Here is a 17,235-nt window from a genome sequence, read left to right as displayed (position 1 = left end):
ATTATGCACTTGATTTCCATTATTATTGTTGTTCGGATTATCATTGTTCGGGTTATCGTTATTCGGGTTATTGTCATTCTGGTTTTCCTGGTTCACTTCGTTGTCCATCTGAATTTTAAACATTTGCCAATTATTAATATTACAAAATAATATTTAACGCAAACAATCACATAACACACATATTGATAAAAAACGTCGAGCATTGCGACTTACTCTTTCTTATATATAGTATGCATCTAATACAAACTGATACTAGAATTGAAAATTACAATACTATTAGGCATCAGTAGCTATTGTCTATATATATATATATATATATATATATATATATATATATATATATATATATATTCAAACATACATACATATTATACATATTATTATTATTACTACCTCCACCATCACTGATATGGGTTCATCCAGAACTCCATATTACGCTCGTCATACTTCTAGACGAGTCGTTCTCCAACCTGCCTCATTCTCTCGCTATTTTCTAAAATTTCCTCACTGAAAGTCCTGAGTTCGTGCACATTTTCTGCACTCATTGGGGGTGCAGGTGCTGGTACTGGGTTAGGGAACTGGGGCATGGGTTCCTGGTACGGGTATGGATTCTCTAGAATTCCTCTAATGAATTGATCATTATCATAATAAGGATCTAGAGGGTCCAAGTTTGGGTAGGCTGCTAGGTTTGGCATGGGTTCGTCTTCTGGTATTGGGTAGTGAGGCTGGTAGTCCTTATGGTCGTCAAACCACGGGTCGTAGTTTGGGTCTAAGGGATTGGGTGCTGGCACTCTAGGTATCTCTTCTGGGTTAAAATCATGCATTTGGATTTGATTTTTTGGGTTGGCTTCAATCTCCATTGGTTGGGTGGGAAACAAGGGTAATGGTTGGGGTGATATCAGTTGCTCCAGGTTAGGATCTGCGGCTGTAGTTGCTAATATGTGAAAGTTTGCTAGACTCCTATTTAACATATCCTGGGCATGAGCATCTGTCTCTCTCTTAGCGGCTGCTAAAACACGTTGCTACTGTAACTTTTTCATTTTCTTCCTACGTTCATGCGCTCCTCTACTAAACCATCCTCTCTTTTTAGGAGGGAATGGCTCTTCAGACTGAGCCTTAAACACGAATATCCCATCTTCATTGTCAGCTGAATACCCTGAGAGGGCAGGCTGTGAAGAGGTGCCTTCGCTCCTAGGTGAGCTGGACAACTGACGGTAGGCCTTGGAAGGTCCTTGGTCGCTCATACAGTAAACTAACAAATAGTCAAATAACACACAACAATAAAATACAAATATGCACGTAGTTCCGTAGAAAATTTCCTAACATTTTAAATAATATCTTGGTGTCAGCAGAACAATTCTGTGGCTGAATCAGTGGCTTAGCTCTGATACCACCTTCTGTCACAACCCCCGCCCCCTAACAACACGGGAACGGGCGGTCGTGGCCAGTTTCAGTGGTATCAGTGTTTTATCATTTTGGCAGCGGAGATTACATCAGGACCGTAGTTAGGAAATATTTTATCAGAGTGAAATACCACACTTTCATAATATTAAACACGTGGGAAAATCCCAAGTTTTAAGTACACACATTTTCATAGGAATACATCCTATTTTATTTAATAAAACATCTCTTTTATTTTAGGTAACTTTATAGCCACTTTTCCAAGCCTTCAGTGCTGTCCAGCTGGCTTCTATTTGGCTTTCACATTTTGTTACCTGAAACGCGTTTAAAAATATTTTGTCAGTGGGAAATACTGGTGAGTGAATCTCAGTTTAATCAAGTTAAGTACAAACCATTGTACAGTATTGAGGGCGGTCGCGCAATTACATTTGTTTCCATCTACTTTAATTACCACCCACGGTACTGTTGACCCGACTTGTGGTCATGTTACTACTCACAATGTAGTAACAAATTTTGTGTACAAAACCCCAACATACCGACGATAATTGTAGAATACAAATACTCAATCACTGTTTAATGCATTATTAATTGTGTGAGGTTTTGTAAAAACAGTTTGCAAAAAGGAGATTACTCACATTGTTGTCTTAAGTTTTCCTTTAGGGTTTCATGGTGATTATCTATTAAATACACAAATGCACACGAGTTAGTATAATAACCCAATATTTACATTAGTAATACCCTCCCCGAGACGGCATTCCAACGACTACGTCGGGTAGAACCTCGACAGCCGATATGGAACCCTGGATCAATCGGGTAGCGTATCTAATAGGTAACCGGGGTTATAATACTTACAACGGGGCAGAACTTCGTTATTTAGGGGGGTATTATGCCCGAGAATAGCTTTAGCTATGTGAAAATTCGAGAGAAAGAAAAGAAATTGAGCGAGTTGGACTGAAGGCCGATCGAGGGAATTTATAGGGCTGCTCAGGGGGTTTGTCGCGCCCCGCGAAGGCCACACCCAAGGCTTACGCGGCCCGCGACATAGGGTTGGTAGGCCCTAGCCTTGATTTGTCACCGGTCTAGCCTTGCCACGTGTCGACACGTGGCGGCTTTCGGGTGTCGCCGCTTGGCCTATCGCTCGCGCCCCGCGTAGACCAAGGAGTGGTCTTACGCGGCCCGCGACAGACCTAAAAACCTGGTTTTTAATTAAATTTAATAAAAATAAAGGTATTCGGGGCCCGTTTTCGCATACGGGGTGTATTTTAGGACGTATTGGGATATTTTAATTATTTTTAGGGTGTCGGATTATTTTGGAGGGTTGTTATATACCGTGTATTTAGTTTTTTTTGAAGTTTAAATATTAAAAGTTATTTGATTAATTAAATTATTACGAGTATTAGTTTGGGTTGCAACCAAGGTTGCTCTACCAACATGGTTGTTAACTTTGATTGCTGTGAGTTTCTTTTTTAATTTTTTTAATTACTCTTATTGGTGACTAACCTAACACTAGGTCACTAATGAACATAGTCTAAGAAATCTAACCCCAACAAATTAAGAAATCAGGTCACTAATGAACATAGTTTAAGAAATCTAACCCCGACAAATTAAGAAACCTGTATCCAACCTTAAAGCCCTTAACCTTAATTTTACGTATTCGCATAATTCTATCCTAAACCATGCTTTATGCATATATCGGTGATATAGACAAAGCCAATATGAAATCAAATATAAAATATAGAGTAAAATGCCATTTTAGTCCCTGTGGTTTGAGACATTTTACCAATTTAGTCCAAATGTTTGAAACGCTACCATTATAGTCCAAATAGTTTGAAACGTTGTCATTTTAGTCCACTGGGTTAACTTCATCCCATTTTTCTGTTAACGAGAAGGGCAATTCGATCATTTTATATGGCCGAATTGCCCTTCTAGTTAGCATTACATACAAATGACTGAATTGCCCTTCTAGTTAACAAAAATGGACGAAGTTAACCTAGTGGACTAAAATTGCAACATTTGAAACTATTTGGACTCAAATGACGACGTTTCAAACCTTTGCACCAAACTGACAAAATGGCATTTAACTCTAAAATGTAAATGAAAACTCCACACACAAAGCCAATTAGGGGTGAGCAAGTTTAGGCCCGAACCGAAAATAACCGAGAATCGAACCGAAAATATACCCAACCCGACCCGAACCCAAGTACCTATGTATTTAGATCGGTTCCAATTTTTCATATAAAATCGGTTCGGGTCGGTTCTCGGTTCTTTTCATGGTGAAACCTGACTTGGACCCATGGACCGAACTAAAATGCTACTTAAAAAAGATTAGGTCATACCCAGTAGCGATTGAGGCTTAAACCCGTAAAATATATAACATACAACGGCTGCATGATGCTCCCACAAATACATTCATATAGAGAAAAAAAACCATCTGCATTGAATTTGTAGTCAATTTCTTGGCTGCTACTGTGAATTACTCAATACTTTTTGGATTCTTAGATATTTAAGTTATGAATTTTTGGTTAGAAGGTTTTATCTACGTTTGGTAGTGCAATTCATCAAAAACAACATTTGGTGATATGTTTCGTCAAATTTTTCACTCGGACACTTTATCGAACACTTGGTGTGCAAAGAGATTAATTATGGATAATAAACATTAGATTGAAGCATAAACACCCCATCAAGCATGAAATACTTCCAAATTCGCATCCATTATTACAGAACTACTTAATATACAACAACATATTATACTTGTGTGTTCAAATTAGTTCAAATCAGGCATGACTATCAATAACATTGGAATGAAAATTAACAAAGAAATAACTCACCACCGTTAATGGATTGAAATAGAAACATAGATTGAAATGTATATAAGGCCAAAATCAAGGAGAATGTTACGTTTCTTCATCACCGGATGGTTTGTGAATGTACAATGCCTTCCCAAGTTTATAACAAAACATGCTCAAAAATGAAATATGTCGGGTTGCTTTTTATACTTAGTACCCGACAAACCCGATTACATAAAACCCAGAACCTACCCTATATTTATGGTAGTGAATCGGTTATGTATTTTATGTTTGATCGGTTATCGGGTCAGGTTAGCTAATGGTCGGGTAGGGTTTTGCTCATCCCCTAAAGCCAATATATCAAATATAAATGAAACTAAATTTGTAAAATCTTGAAAATCATTATAAATCGAAGCATATCTGAATAAAATCAAGATTCGAGTCGCCAGATGGAATCCACATTCGGTTTCCGACTGATTCCCACCACTACGTCGTCGTTTCTTCCACACCACTTACCTATTAACCTCAAATTACCAGTAAATTTCCTTTCTTTTCAATCCTTTTATCATCTGTTCTTGTATCATAATGTTCTTGTGTGTTTACAGAGCTTACAACGTTCAAGCTTCATTGAGCAGAATCGAAAGAACGTGATTAGAAATTGTTATCGGCCCCATGAAATTGGCCCAATTGATGGATTTCAGTTCACACCCACCAAGGGTTTTGTGGGAGAGGTGAGTTTTTGTCTCCAATTTAGAACCCTAATGGGAATTCTGAAATTTCCCCTGTTTTGGGATGATCTTGTTGAGTTGGGGATTGGGGTTTCTGGGTATTGAGTTTTGATTATGGGGTTTGTGTGAATTGTGTTTTTTAGGCGATTGGAGCTGAGTATGGAGAAGGGTTTGAGACTTTTAGGCCAGATGGGCCCTTGAAAGTTGATGTTGTAAGTATTGTACTCTGTATTACTGTTTATTGGTGGATATATTCAGAGGGTGTGTGAGTTAGGCGTTCCTTGGTTTTTAAAATGCGCGCGCCAGGAGTGCATAATGAGCGCAACACATGATGTCATGATGAGACGCATCGAGCAATGGGTTTGAGTATTTGAACACATTAGACCATTGATTGAACAAATCTAATAAGAGATGATGAGAATATATATATATATATATATATTTTGTTTTTTAATAGTTAACAAGTTAAAATATTATATATCAAGTGTTTAGTATTTTTTTTTTTTATAATGAATGCCTAGCATACGTGATGCTCACGCTTCACATCAAAGCGCATCGCAGCGCCACAAGCTTTTTAAACCAATGTAGTTGCTACACTTTTAAGTTTTGATTCAAACCTGTTTCTTGTGAATTGAAAATTTGATCCTTAATCATATCATTTGGTGATTTGATTTAAAGATTTCGATTTCTATCTCTTTGTTTCGGAAAAACATGAGTAAATTATGACATTTTCTTTGTAATTCTGTGTTAATTTTATTCATAGAAGCTAAACATGTAAGATTGTGGTTGGTTTTTTTGCAGGATTTTTTAAATGATAGATTACAAGAGGGTTTTCTAAAAAGAATTCGATACGCGATGAAACCTGATGAAGCTTATGGACTTATATTTTCATGGGACAATGTGATGGTAAGTTCTTGAACATTTTTAGGTCATAATGCAAGCCAATTAAATGGTTTACTTATCGATAAGCTAAACGTACTATTCTATTTGATTTTTAAGATGAATTTGTGTATGGCGGTCAGGCGGGCACTCAAGCTTTGAAATTGAGTGCTTGGAAAGAACTTGCACGTGAAGAAGGAAAGGAGATTCCTGAGGATGATGATGTACAACGGCTTTTGCTTCATGGTGCTCCTGATCATGTTTTGCATAAGGTTGTAAAATTCTTGATATTCAAACTTACATTTTCATGTTAATCACATTTAAGAAGAAGCTTTGTAGTTTGTATTTTCCCTATGTTCCCTGCTTGATTTATGTGATTTTCTTGATTTTAATTTTATCATTTACTATTAGGTGTTGTCGTGGGAGAATGAAGCATGTGAATTGGAAAGATTAACGTTGAAACTCTCACAGTTATATAGCAACAATCTTCTCAAGGTTTTTTTTCTTTTTTCTAATATACTTAAATAGTTTATCATCATCATCATCATCATCATCATACTCAGTAAATCCCACCAATAGCAAAGCTAAGGTAGGGTCTCAGGAGGGTAAGATGTAGACAGCCTTACCTTTACCCCCGTAGGATAGAGAGGCTGCTTCCAGTGAGACCCCCGACTCGATTGTAGTTTTGCATCAAGCCTTGGACATAAGGCACATAACACTTAGCAATCGGCACAAAGACCGATTGGTGCATGTACCCCCTTGCCTTTTGGCTATCACCGCCGCTACATGATGCATGATTAACCGTCCGTCGCTTTTAACGTTATTTTCACGAAATTAGTAAAATAACGTTAAAATTAGTTCAATTTCACTTTTGCCCCCTAAGCGCCCACACATATATACATTATATGTGCACACCGGGACGTAATATACTTAAATTAAATAATATATTATATTATATTCATGAGTTAACTGGTCAAAATTGTTATTTTGTTCTTGTTTCTCAGCTTTCAAAACCCTTGGAAGGCCTGAAAGAATGGTTGGATGCAGTATCGACCGCCCAAATTCCTTGTGCTGTTGTTTCAAGTCTCGATAGGAGAGTTATGGTTGAGATATTGGAACGAATGGGACTCATGAAATATTTCCAGGTATAAATAATGGTTTACTTGCTAATTCACACTTTTTGGGTGCGTTTGGACTTTGGTTACGCGTGTCAAACTGTTCATCTGATTTTTGAGACTTCAAGGTTCACTAATATTTGGATGAAGTGATTATAATTGTAATTATCTGATTATTTAGGGTTAAATAATCAGTTTTATATCAGCTGCAGTGAAACTTATTAACATTTAACGCTGCATTTTACCCTGATTATTGTTGATTAAACTATCGGGTAAAAAGATCATCATCATACTCAGTAAATCCCACCAATAGCAAGGCCAAGGTAGGGTCTGAGGAGGGTAAGATGTAGACAGCCTTACCTCTGCCCTGTAGGAATAGAGAGGCTGCTTCCAGTGAGACCCCCCGGCTCGATGGTAGTTTTGCATCAAGCCTTGGACATAAGGCACATAACCCTCAACAATTGGGACAAAGGCCGATTAGTGCATGTGCCCCCTAGTCTTTCGGCTATCAACGCCACCACATGACGCATGGTTAACCATCTCCTGCTTTTTTCGTTATTTTCATGAACTTAGTGCCTTTCACTTTTGCCAATTATAGATGAGTCTAAAAGTGACCAAATGTATAATTTTATATTAGTTAACAGTTTATAAACATATATTATTTTTATTCTATAAGGAAATGGTTTTTATATTACAAGTTTAAATATTTTTTCGAGTAAATTACGATTTTGGCCCCTGTGATTATATCACTTTTACCCATTTAGCCCAAAAAAGAATTTTTTAACATCTGAGCCTCCAACGTCTTTTTCTAACCCTTTTGGCCCCTAACGCCTTTTTTTCTGACCCTTTTGGCCCCTAACATTTAATGGATGGGGTTAGTGTTAGGGCCAAAAGGGTTAGAAAAAAAGACGTTGGGGGCTTAGATGTTAAAAAATTCTTTTTTGGGCTAAAAGGGTAAAAGTGATATAACCACAGGGGCCAAAATCGTAATTTACTCTATTTTTTCAATATATGTTAAGATGGTTGTTTAATAATGAACCAATTTTAAGTAGAGAATTGTAAGAAGTGCATAAACATTTGTATCTATTGTTTTTAACTTTGATACATGAGGCGGACATAACTGCATCTGTTTCTCCCTCCAGTTGTATTTGGTCGGTGTTATGTACAACTGCTTATGTTGTCCTCTACTCAATGTTGTCGTGTAATGAACCGTTGTCAAATCTGAATGACCAAAACGCACATGTTCATGCACTTGTAGGCAATAGTAACAGAGGAAGATGGCATGGATTCTATGGCTCATAGATTACTTTCTGCAGCAGTCAAGGTAAGTTCTCTTGATCACGTCCATCTATAACGATTCTTAAACGCGAATAATCATCATGTTTTCATGTAATTTGTAACCTTTTCATATTAATTAAAAAATCTAACCAAAATTGACATTTATTATAGTAAAAAGGATTTAAACACCCAAAAAGTATCTTGGGTTGTTAACAAATATTGTAATTTCTTTTACAGTTGGATAGAAAACCTTCCAAATGTGTGGTTTTTGAAGACGACCCTCGAGGTATAACCGCCGCTCATAACTGCACAATGATGGCGGTGGCGCTCATTGGTGCACATCCAGCGTATGAAGTCCTATGAACATTAAGTACCTAGTGATATTTTTTTTTTTTTTTTCATTTTAAGTAATTACAGACTGATGTCTGAAATAAAAACTTGCAGGTATGATCTGGTGCAGGCTGATCTTGCTGTTGGCGGTTTTAATGAATTATCGGTGATTAACCTCCGAAGACTTTTTGCGCACACGGGTTCGACTTTCATGGAACTACAGAAGCAAGTTGTAGAGAAAACACCTCCAAGAAGGAGACTTACAGTTGACACCATCTTTTGATTTATGTGAAATTCTTGCTGTAAATTTTATAAAGTTCAAAATGTAAAATCCTGTTATGTTACCATGGTGTACATAATTCAACTCCAGTCAAAGCTATTTATACGCCAACACAAGATCTGCCGCTTGTGAATAGCAACGCTTGGTCTACTCTATTTTTACTAGTCCAATAATCTTAAATTAATTGCTATCGCCCAAGTTTGACCTTACCTCTTAGAGGTATATGCCTCTACCAAGTGGGCTAACCCTTTGTTAATGGACTTTTGTCGTTACTAATAAGAGATAATGTATCATGGGAATTTTAAAAATATATTTAATTTTTTAGTGAAATCATTTGTATACATAACAATTATGTATGATGTTTTTGTTCGGGGTAAGTTGCATTTTACGTCCTTTAAGTTTGAGCAAAATTGTAGGCGTTGTCCTTTAATTAACAAAATTACACTAGATGTCCTTTATGTTACAGTTTCTCATCATGCGTTGTCCTTTTGCTCTAACCCAATTTATTTCTTCCGTTAACTCTTAGCACGTGCTACTCACATGAAGGTATAATGGTCATTCACTTAAAATAAATCTCCCTTTGAAGTTTCACAGATAATTTTTTTTGTTTTAATTTTTAAGTGAAAGTGACCATTATGCCCTCATGTGAATAACACGTGTTAAAGAGTTAACGGAAATAATTAACCGGGTTAGAGCAACAGGACACCACATTATGAGAAACTGTAACATAAAGGGCATCTAGTATAATTTTGTTGGTTAAAGGACAACAAGTGCGATTTTACTCAACCTTAAAGGACGTAAAATGCAACCCTTTGTTTTTGTTTGTATGTGATAAACATATAGGAGGAATATCATAACGTGAAACACTTTACTTTTTCTCCTGTACACCCGCCAGAATCAATCAATAACCATCTAATGTTTTCCATCTTGTGTTTTGTTTGATCTTCAAATTGTTTGTTTTTATCAAAAGATTTACAAGTAGGTAAATATAAAAACCAAAAATTCACATAGATTGTGTTCCTTGTAGTCTAAAGACATAGCAAGAGTTGTATGGTTCCACAATAGCATATTGTTAATTAGATATATCTCCAACACAAAGAGAACCATATACTAGAGTGAGGTGAAGACCAAATTTCAAAAACCAAACACAATGAACCATAAAAACTAACAAGTGGTGCACTTATTTTAGCCTATCTTTTCTTAGCCTTTCCATTTCTTTCACCATTTGCCAGTGTTGAGGCGACAGGCATGTCTCACCAAAGCTCGCCGCCATTAGCCGCCCCATCGTAAGCCATCTACAGATCACAAAAGCATTGTGTTCATAAACAAATATTAAAAAATAAATAAATATAAGATTAAAAGAAAACCTGTTAAAATCTTGAGTCCCAAGACACCGATCGGCTTGTCTAGCTGCAACCATATCATCTTCAACCACCTGTCATCAGTCAAACGAAATAATTTAAAACGAGTTCTAAATATATTAATTAATTAAAATAAAATCAGATTGTACCTTTTGCATATCTGTCCCAATAGAATGTGGCAATGATCTAAGAGTAGCCAAATACCATCTCCAAGCATTTAACGTTTCTTCATCCACGGTTCCCACAGCACCCGCAGCCGAAGGATGAAAACGAAGCACTATATCAGCTGGTAAAATGTTTGATTTTCCCTCGGAAATAATCAAAAACTGAACATCTGCATCCATCTTCATTTTATAAAATTTAAAATCGTATTCCACCTGCAACAAGAAAATAATTATTTTCAATCACATCATACAAACAAGTAGGGCTGTAAACGAACCGAACGTTCAGCGAACAGTTCATGAACCGTTCGGCGGGAAGTTCGTTTACGTTCGTTCGTTTAGTTAATGAACGAACATGAAAAAGAAATTCCGTTCGATTAGCTAAAGGCAAATTGGAAAATAATAATCCCACCTTTGTGAAATTGGCCAATAATAATCCCAAGTCAGGAATTAGCCAACAATAATCCCACCTCGTCCATTTTTTTTTGTAAAATACTCCACAGTTAATTTTTTTGTATATGCCACGTCAGCATTTGGAGTATTTTACAAAAAAAAAATGGGCGAGGTGGGATTATTAGTGGCTAATTCCTGACTTGGGATTATTATTGGCCAATTTCACAAAGGTGGGATTATTATTTTCCAATTTGCCTTAGCTAAATGAACGAGCACGAACAACTGTCTCGTTCGTTCAATTGCGTTCAAGAACGTTCAGTAACGTGTTCGTGAACATTCGTTCATGTTCGTTTGTTTATGTGTTCATTAAATATTTTTTTAGCATTTATTTATTTTATCTAAACCTTTTATATTCCTTAATTCTTATTTATCTCATTACCCAAACAAATAAAATAGGAAACCCTACCTCCACCTTTCTTTCTTACTATTCACATCGAAAAATACAATTGAACTTCGTCTATTTTATCTGTGTTCATTTGTGTTCGTGAACCGTTCATGAACACCTTCATTTCCTTAATGAACGAACACGAACAAAAAAATCTCGTTCGGTAAGTGTTCATGAACCGTTCGTGAACACATAATATTCTTAACGAACGAACACGAACAAGGCCTTCGGACTTCAGTTCGTTTACAGCCCTACAAACAAGATTCATAAAATAATACATACCTTTTGAAACTCCATTAGATCCCTGAGCAATCGCGTATTTTCAACACCGTTACTGTTTAAAGTCCCTGATTGTAACTGTGTCTCGTCTATTGTAAAATGAGACCCTTCTGCACACTGAAGAACACCCGGAACAAGTCTGCAGAATTAATATCACAAAAAAGTTAATTTTAATTAATAAAAGCATGAAATATCATAAACAAATTTATGTTACCTGTTTGTTTGGTAATCTTTTACCGGGGCAAGTGAAGCGGTATTAAGATAATCAACTGTGAGCGGAATACATTGACTGAAAGGTAAAAGATTTTTCACTGCAGCATCAATACGGTTATTAAACACGGATGCACTCGACTTGTCGAGATTTGTAAGGTTAAGCGACAATTTTCCAACCGCAATCGAGTCTGCCCGTACATGAACCTGTAGCAACAATTTTTTTAATTTAAAACCAAATAATATATAATTTGATAAATAATAAATAATTGAAACAATAAATAATAAATCCTTGCCTTTGATAATAGGTGCAATAACATAAAACGAGCAGCTAACTCGTCATCACCAAGAACTAATGTAAGATGATGCAAAAGAGATTCGCGTAATCCTTTTATCACATCGGGTTTTGGCTGTAAAATCACAAGAGTCGAAACATATTTAACATTGCAAACGGTATGAATATTATTTAGAATTGTCGCATCATGAATATTATTTATAATACCTCCAATGTTGGTGAACTAAGAACAAAATCATTGAGTGAGAGCTTTCTGTGTACAAGACAATGAAGACGTGGCACCTGAAAACATATTCTTTACATATCAAACCAAAGTGTATAAAAGAAAAAAAAATGTAACGTTTTTTGAAACATGAAAATGGGTGTTGTTGACCTTGCTAGAAGGTAGGTTGACTAAGTCCTCATCGGCAAAATAATTTCCAAGTTCATTTTCATCTTTTTTATCATCTTTAACGTCACTGTCGAATGTAAGAACACCAATAAACTCAAACACATCATTTAGCTTCAAGTCAGACTCTGGAGTATCATATATCTGCAGAATTAACACTTATATAATTTTCTAATTTATTTATATATAAAATGAAAGTTTAGCCTTTGAAATTAAAATAAAAAATTACCTTCACTAAGCACTGAAAATTACTTGTGTCAAAATCAGGGACCATACTCATACCATAGTCTGCAGCCTCAGCCATGTTATCATGTGGTGAAGATTCACCTTCTCGCTGTCATGAATAAGCATTTGCATCAAGTTAGTTTAATAAAAACTAACTTGATTTACATAAAAACAATTTGGGTTGTAAACTTTTAAAGAGAAACTCACCATCTTCTTTGCACGTGGAGAATCCGGCATCTCATTATTCAAGTCCTATCATTGACGAAACATATAACGTTTAAAACTTTTTCATAAAAAAAAATCAAGGTTGGAGAACTAGCTAGTCGCTAGTCGGCCGGTGAGGTGGGGACTAGCGACTACTCGGGATTATTCGGGATTAATCGGATCGGGATTTTTATATGTAATTTTCAGTTTTATGTATACATATACACATTTTTATGGGTAAATATTTTAAGTAACTAGGTTTTAACTCTTACTCAACTTATTTTTTTAAGTATACAAGATTAATTGTTGGAATTCACATCGTTTGGTTGGAAACTGGCCGGAATTTAGAGGTTTTGGACGGAATATACAGGTTTTTTGCCAGAATCTGGACGGAATCGCCGATTTTTGGCTGGCCAACTAGGCCTGACTAGGTCCGACTAGCGATTAATGGACTGATTAACGAAAAATTACTCAGTTACTGGCCGACTAGCGATTGATCGCCGACTAGCCGCGATTTTTACAGTAATGGAAAAAATACAGAGATTCGGGATATTTATTCAACATACTTGCATTTCCACCTCAGCAGAAACAGAACAGTTGTCTCTTTGTCGCTTCTCTTGGTTTGCTGACATGGCGTGTGTCCTTATCAAACCATCAGAAGTAGAATCTGCCCATAAATTTTGGCCAGGAACCTACAGAACAAGGGCAATTTCATATATAACCAAAACCTTGCATAAAATCATACTGATGCAGCCAAAAAAATTATTCAAATATACAGACTCAGACTACTAAAAGTTTGGTATTCACCCATTTCACTAAATACAATTTACAATACCCTTGTCTTTTTTTTTTTTTGAAATCAAAACTATTATCGTATACAAATGCAAGTTAGAAATGAAGGAAATGAATGTCACAGGTTATACAATAAGTAACCCGTGAAGAACTATAGATATGCAAATGCATACGTATATAATAAACTTGAACATGAACTCACAGGTACACATAAGAGCAGCCGACGATCCCAGAGGCGGGTATCCGGTGAATGACCCATGGGAAATTGAGAAACATCTGTGAATTTGTTGGTATTCCATGTCCCTTCATTCTACAAAAGATAATCATAATTTAATACAAGATTCAAATGATGGTGATCACAGGTTATACATTAGCATCTCTTTTGAACCCGTTCTAATTCAGAATCGTACCTTATAAGCACCAACATAGCATTCATTTCCTAACATATCTTGGATCATCCCACGAAACCGAACTAACGAATTCGCTTGAACCCATTTAATCGTTGAATGAGTCAGAATCGGAACCTAAAAAATTACCATCAAATACTCAAATCAATCAACAATATTCAAAATAAAATAAATTATCCAACAAAGAAATTTTAAGAAAAAATCAACACCCCGAAAACGGTTTTAAAAAAGGAGTCGCAATCATAAACCCTAGAACGTCGTCGTTTTGAAATTCATAAACCCTAGAATCACCTGACTGACGGCGTCGTTTTGAAAAAGATATTCTCGAAAGAGATCTGATACGCCCCAATCTTTACCGTCAAACGATGTCGGATCTGCACCAGATGCCACCGCCTTCTCAAACGTTGATCGGACGGCCCCGAGAGGGTTAATCAAGCAATCGTATTGACGTCCCACCATATCCAGATACAGCAGATTTCTTCTCACAGAAACGCACTTCAACTGAGACCGAATGAGATCAGAGTCAGTTACACATGTTCATCGGATTCCCGCGTTAATACTTAAAGGAGGCTCATTTTCCCGCCAAAACTGTGTTGGATTGCCGCCAAGGTCATGACACGACCCCCGTGTACACGTCACCTCCTTTACTTCTCACTTTCTTTCACTCAATATCACCCACTATATCATTTTTTAAGAGTTAAATGCTTGGTTGGTCCCTGTGGTTTACAAAAATTTCATACTTGGTTCTAGTGGTTTACTAATTACACGCGTGGTCTCAAAAGTTGTTAAAAATGAACTCGGTTGGTCCCCTGACCTAACTTCTGTTAAATTTCTCAGTTAACTATCTGTGAAATGACTATATTACCCTTAAATGATTAAAGGAAATAAAAATATATATATAAACAACCTGCAACCTCCTCCATCTTCTTCAACCTCTCTAAAAACTCTTGACACCACCACCACCTCCACCTGCAACTGCAACTGAATCTGGTTCATAAAAAGAACATCATCTTCATCAGTCATCTTCATATAAAAGAACCTCCTCCACCTTCAATTGAACCTGCAACTGAACCGGAAAATCCAGCATCTCCGGCCGGCCACATTGCCGGAAAATTGAGCATCATCTTCTCAACCCTCATCTTCTTCTCCCCATCTCTCTATCTAACCCACCATCCACCTCCACCTCTACATCCGAAGAAGCTCTGTAGGATTCACAACGCCTGAAATCCGATCTTCACCATCAACAAACTCGTAATCTCCTCATACATCTCATTACCGCTAAACGCCATCATTTCAGACCGATCGGTACCGATTTTGTGCCCTAACACTGTTCCGTTAGTCAGAAACTCATACGTCATATAACCTGCTAATAATTTATTTGATGACGTCATCATATGCATCTATGTTGCAGGTTTCGTTGCTGCGGTGGTGGTTTTGGATGTATTCACCGTCGCACGCTACGGGAGAGGTCGTTTCGCCGGAGGAAACAATGATGATGGTGATTCTCGATCCTTTCTATTGAACCCGACGTCGACAGCGAAAACCCCATCAAATTCCGATCACTCCCAAAACCAGATTTCGAACTCCGACCTCGATCTGAAACCCGACGTCAACAATGATGATAATGATTCTCGGTCCTTTCTTTGATGATTAGGTTTGGGTGGTGGTAGGTGGTAGTTTGGGTGAAGAAGTAGGATGGATATTTAAATATTGTTTTAGTTAAACTATTTTTATTTTTGTCTTTTTAATAATTAAGGGTACTTTGGTAATTTCACAGACATTTAACTGGAAAATTTAACAAAGGTTAGTATTAAGGACAACCCGAGTTCAAAAATGGCAACCACTGGGACCAAGTGTGTAATTAGTAAACCATTAGGACCAAGTCTGCAATTTTCGCAAACCACAGGGACCAACTAAGCATTTAACTCTTTTTTTAATAATAATAACACATGCTAAAATCTTATTTTAATATAGTGTATACGGACTGTACAAGGTTATACGGTTCGTATACATCATGTTAAAATTAACTTTGATCGAATACAGCATATATGATAGTTTTATACAGGACGTATAATATTATATGGCCCGTATAAATTGAATTTTTTTTTTAAGTTAATATTCACACATTAGGATTTCGATCTGGCAGTCTATATAATGTTCAAGCCCATTCACACCCTTATAATACCCATTATACATTATCTTACTTCTTTTTAAATCATTTCTCTTCTTTCCTTAAATGAAAATCCAGAACAAAAGGCTTAAAACAGTAGTTAAAAATTCAACAAGTAAAATAAAGAAAATAAAATGGATTGAATGATCTGGCATGATATTTGGTATGGTACGACTAATTTATGTCAGCGCTGGCCCTGTCTTTTCTCTCTGGAAAAAAAACAAAAGATGCACGGTTCGGGACAGATTACAGGATCGTAATGGGATGCTCTCATTCGTGGACAATTGGCGTTGCGGTCTTTCTACTGTCGAGGAGTTATCGGAGTATAGAGGTTTGCAAGAAATGATTCCTAAATGCTCTTTTTCGGGTGGCAAGGATAGCTGGGTCTGGAATGCCGATTCGAGTAACAGTTTTTCAGTGCAGAATGTTAAAAAGATCCTCATGAATGACCGTAATGTTAGGAGAGTCCATAATATGGTTTGGACCGGGTGGGTTCCGTTAAAGGTGAATATTCATGCTTGGAGACTCGATATGGATCGCCTTTCGACCAAGATAAACCTTCGCAGAAGAAATATTAACGTGGGAGATGGCTCGTGTGTTCTTTGTCAGTCGGTAGAGGAGTCGGCCTTGCACCTTTTCACCGGGTGCATTGTGTCGAGTGGTGTGTGGCAAGGGATAGAAAAATGGCGTTGTTTGGGTCCGATCTTCCTTTTTGATATCAAAGACATCTTCTCCTTGCCTTCGACGATTCCAGGTACTAATACGAAGAAGAAAATTATTAGAAGGATTGTGATGACGACTTGTTGGGTCATTTGGAAGTCTCGTAACAAGGCGGTTTTCGAAGATGCCAAGCCTCTGGTTTGTGATATGATTGCATGCATCAAATCTTGGTCTTATTTGTGGTTTCGTAGTAGATCTAAAGTCGATAACATTAGTTGGAAGGATTGGTGTAGATACCCAATGTATATGTTGTAATTGTTTGTTTTGGCGGTCCTCTTTTTGGTGAGCTTAGCCGTTTTCTAATGAAATTTATCGTTCAAAAAAATGGATTGAATGAAGATAAAGAAAATAAAATGGAATGAATAAAACTTGTGAAGAATGGAAGACA

At 36.8% G+C, this 17,235-nt stretch overlaps 3 protein-coding genes across 4 annotated transcripts; 2 read left to right on the top strand and 1 right to left on the bottom strand.

Annotated features, from left to right (window-relative positions):
• Positions 1 to 4,506: 4,506 nt before the first annotated feature.
• LOC110921771 (5-amino-6-(5-phospho-D-ribitylamino)uracil phosphatase, chloroplastic) lies at positions 4,507 to 8,952 on the top strand. Of its 2 annotated transcripts, none has more exons than XM_022166119.2 (10): positions 4,507 to 4,723; positions 4,793 to 4,918; positions 5,059 to 5,127; positions 5,717 to 5,821; positions 5,938 to 6,066; positions 6,206 to 6,289; positions 6,799 to 6,939; positions 8,168 to 8,233; positions 8,425 to 8,534; positions 8,632 to 8,952. In XM_022166119.2, exons 1-10 carry the CDS (start codon positions 4,637 to 4,639, stop codon positions 8,798 to 8,800), a joined length of 1,086 nt encoding a protein of 361 aa, XP_022021811.1. In that variant the 5' UTR covers positions 4,507 to 4,636; the 3' UTR covers positions 8,801 to 8,952. The 2 variants fall into 2 exon arrangements, with proteins under 2 accessions (XP_022021811.1, XP_022021812.1); XM_022166120.2 differs by having other exon boundaries at positions 8,425 to 8,557; positions 8,632 to 8,772.
• An 830-nt stretch (positions 8,953 to 9,782) lies between these two features.
• LOC110920956 (mini-chromosome maintenance complex-binding protein) lies at positions 9,783 to 14,630 on the bottom strand. Its single transcript, XM_022165204.2, has 14 exons — positions 14,249 to 14,630; positions 13,961 to 14,074; positions 13,753 to 13,860; positions 13,325 to 13,450; positions 12,762 to 12,806; positions 12,559 to 12,663; positions 12,315 to 12,473; positions 12,149 to 12,223; positions 11,943 to 12,056; positions 11,651 to 11,853; positions 11,440 to 11,575; positions 10,308 to 10,535; positions 10,165 to 10,232; positions 9,783 to 10,092 (listed from the first exon to the last, which is right to left on the bottom strand). Exons 1-14 carry the CDS (start codon positions 14,414 to 14,416, stop codon positions 9,978 to 9,980), a joined length of 1,764 nt encoding a protein of 587 aa, XP_022020896.1. The 5' UTR covers positions 14,417 to 14,630; the 3' UTR covers positions 9,783 to 9,977.
• A 1,761-nt stretch (positions 14,631 to 16,391) lies between these two features.
• Positions 16,392 to 17,102, top strand: LOC110924925. Its single transcript, XM_022168900.1, has one exon. The coding sequence runs from the start codon at positions 16,392 to 16,394 to the stop codon at positions 17,100 to 17,102; it is 711 nt and encodes a 236-aa protein (XP_022024592.1).
• Positions 17,103 to 17,235: the final 133 nt, after the last annotated feature.

Source organism: Helianthus annuus, chromosome 5 (genome assembly GCF_002127325.2).
Source record: "Helianthus annuus cultivar XRQ/B chromosome 5, HanXRQr2.0-SUNRISE, whole genome shotgun sequence".
Classification (NCBI taxonomy): domain Eukaryota; kingdom Viridiplantae; phylum Streptophyta; class Magnoliopsida; order Asterales; family Asteraceae; genus Helianthus; species Helianthus annuus.
Note: the sequence above shows the minus strand (reverse complement) of the source record. Positions and strands in the feature narration are given on the sequence as shown.

What these genes read in the sequence shown, in the direction of transcription:
- LOC110921771 (XM_022166119.2), top strand. Translation starts at nt 4,637, where the DNA reads ATGGAATCCACATTCGGTTTCCGACTGATTCCCACCACTACGTCGTCG. An exon ending in ATAGCAACAATCTTCTCAAG is followed by an intron (nt 6,290 to 6,798) that starts GTTTTTTTTCTT and finishes CTTGTTTCTCAG; the next exon opens with CTTTCAAAACCCTTGGAAGG. An exon ending in GACTCATGAAATATTTCCAG is followed by an intron (nt 6,940 to 8,167) that starts GTATAAATAATG and finishes ATGCACTTGTAG; the next exon opens with GCAATAGTAACAGAGGAAGA.
- LOC110920956 (XM_022165204.2), bottom strand. Translation starts at nt 14,416, where the DNA reads ATGGTGGGACGTCAATACGATTGCTTGATTAACCCTCTCGGGGCCGTC. An exon ending in TATTGCACCTATTATCAAAG is followed by an intron (nt 11,854 to 11,942) that starts GCAAGGATTTAT and finishes TTGTTGCTACAG; the next exon opens with GTTCATGTACGGGCAGACTC. An exon ending in TTGGGACAGATATGCAAAAG is followed by an intron (nt 10,233 to 10,307) that starts GTACAATCTGAT and finishes GACTGATGACAG; the next exon opens with GTGGTTGAAGATGATATGGT.
- LOC110924925 (XM_022168900.1), top strand. Translation starts at nt 16,392, where the DNA reads ATGCTCTCATTCGTGGACAATTGGCGTTGCGGTCTTTCTACTGTCGAG.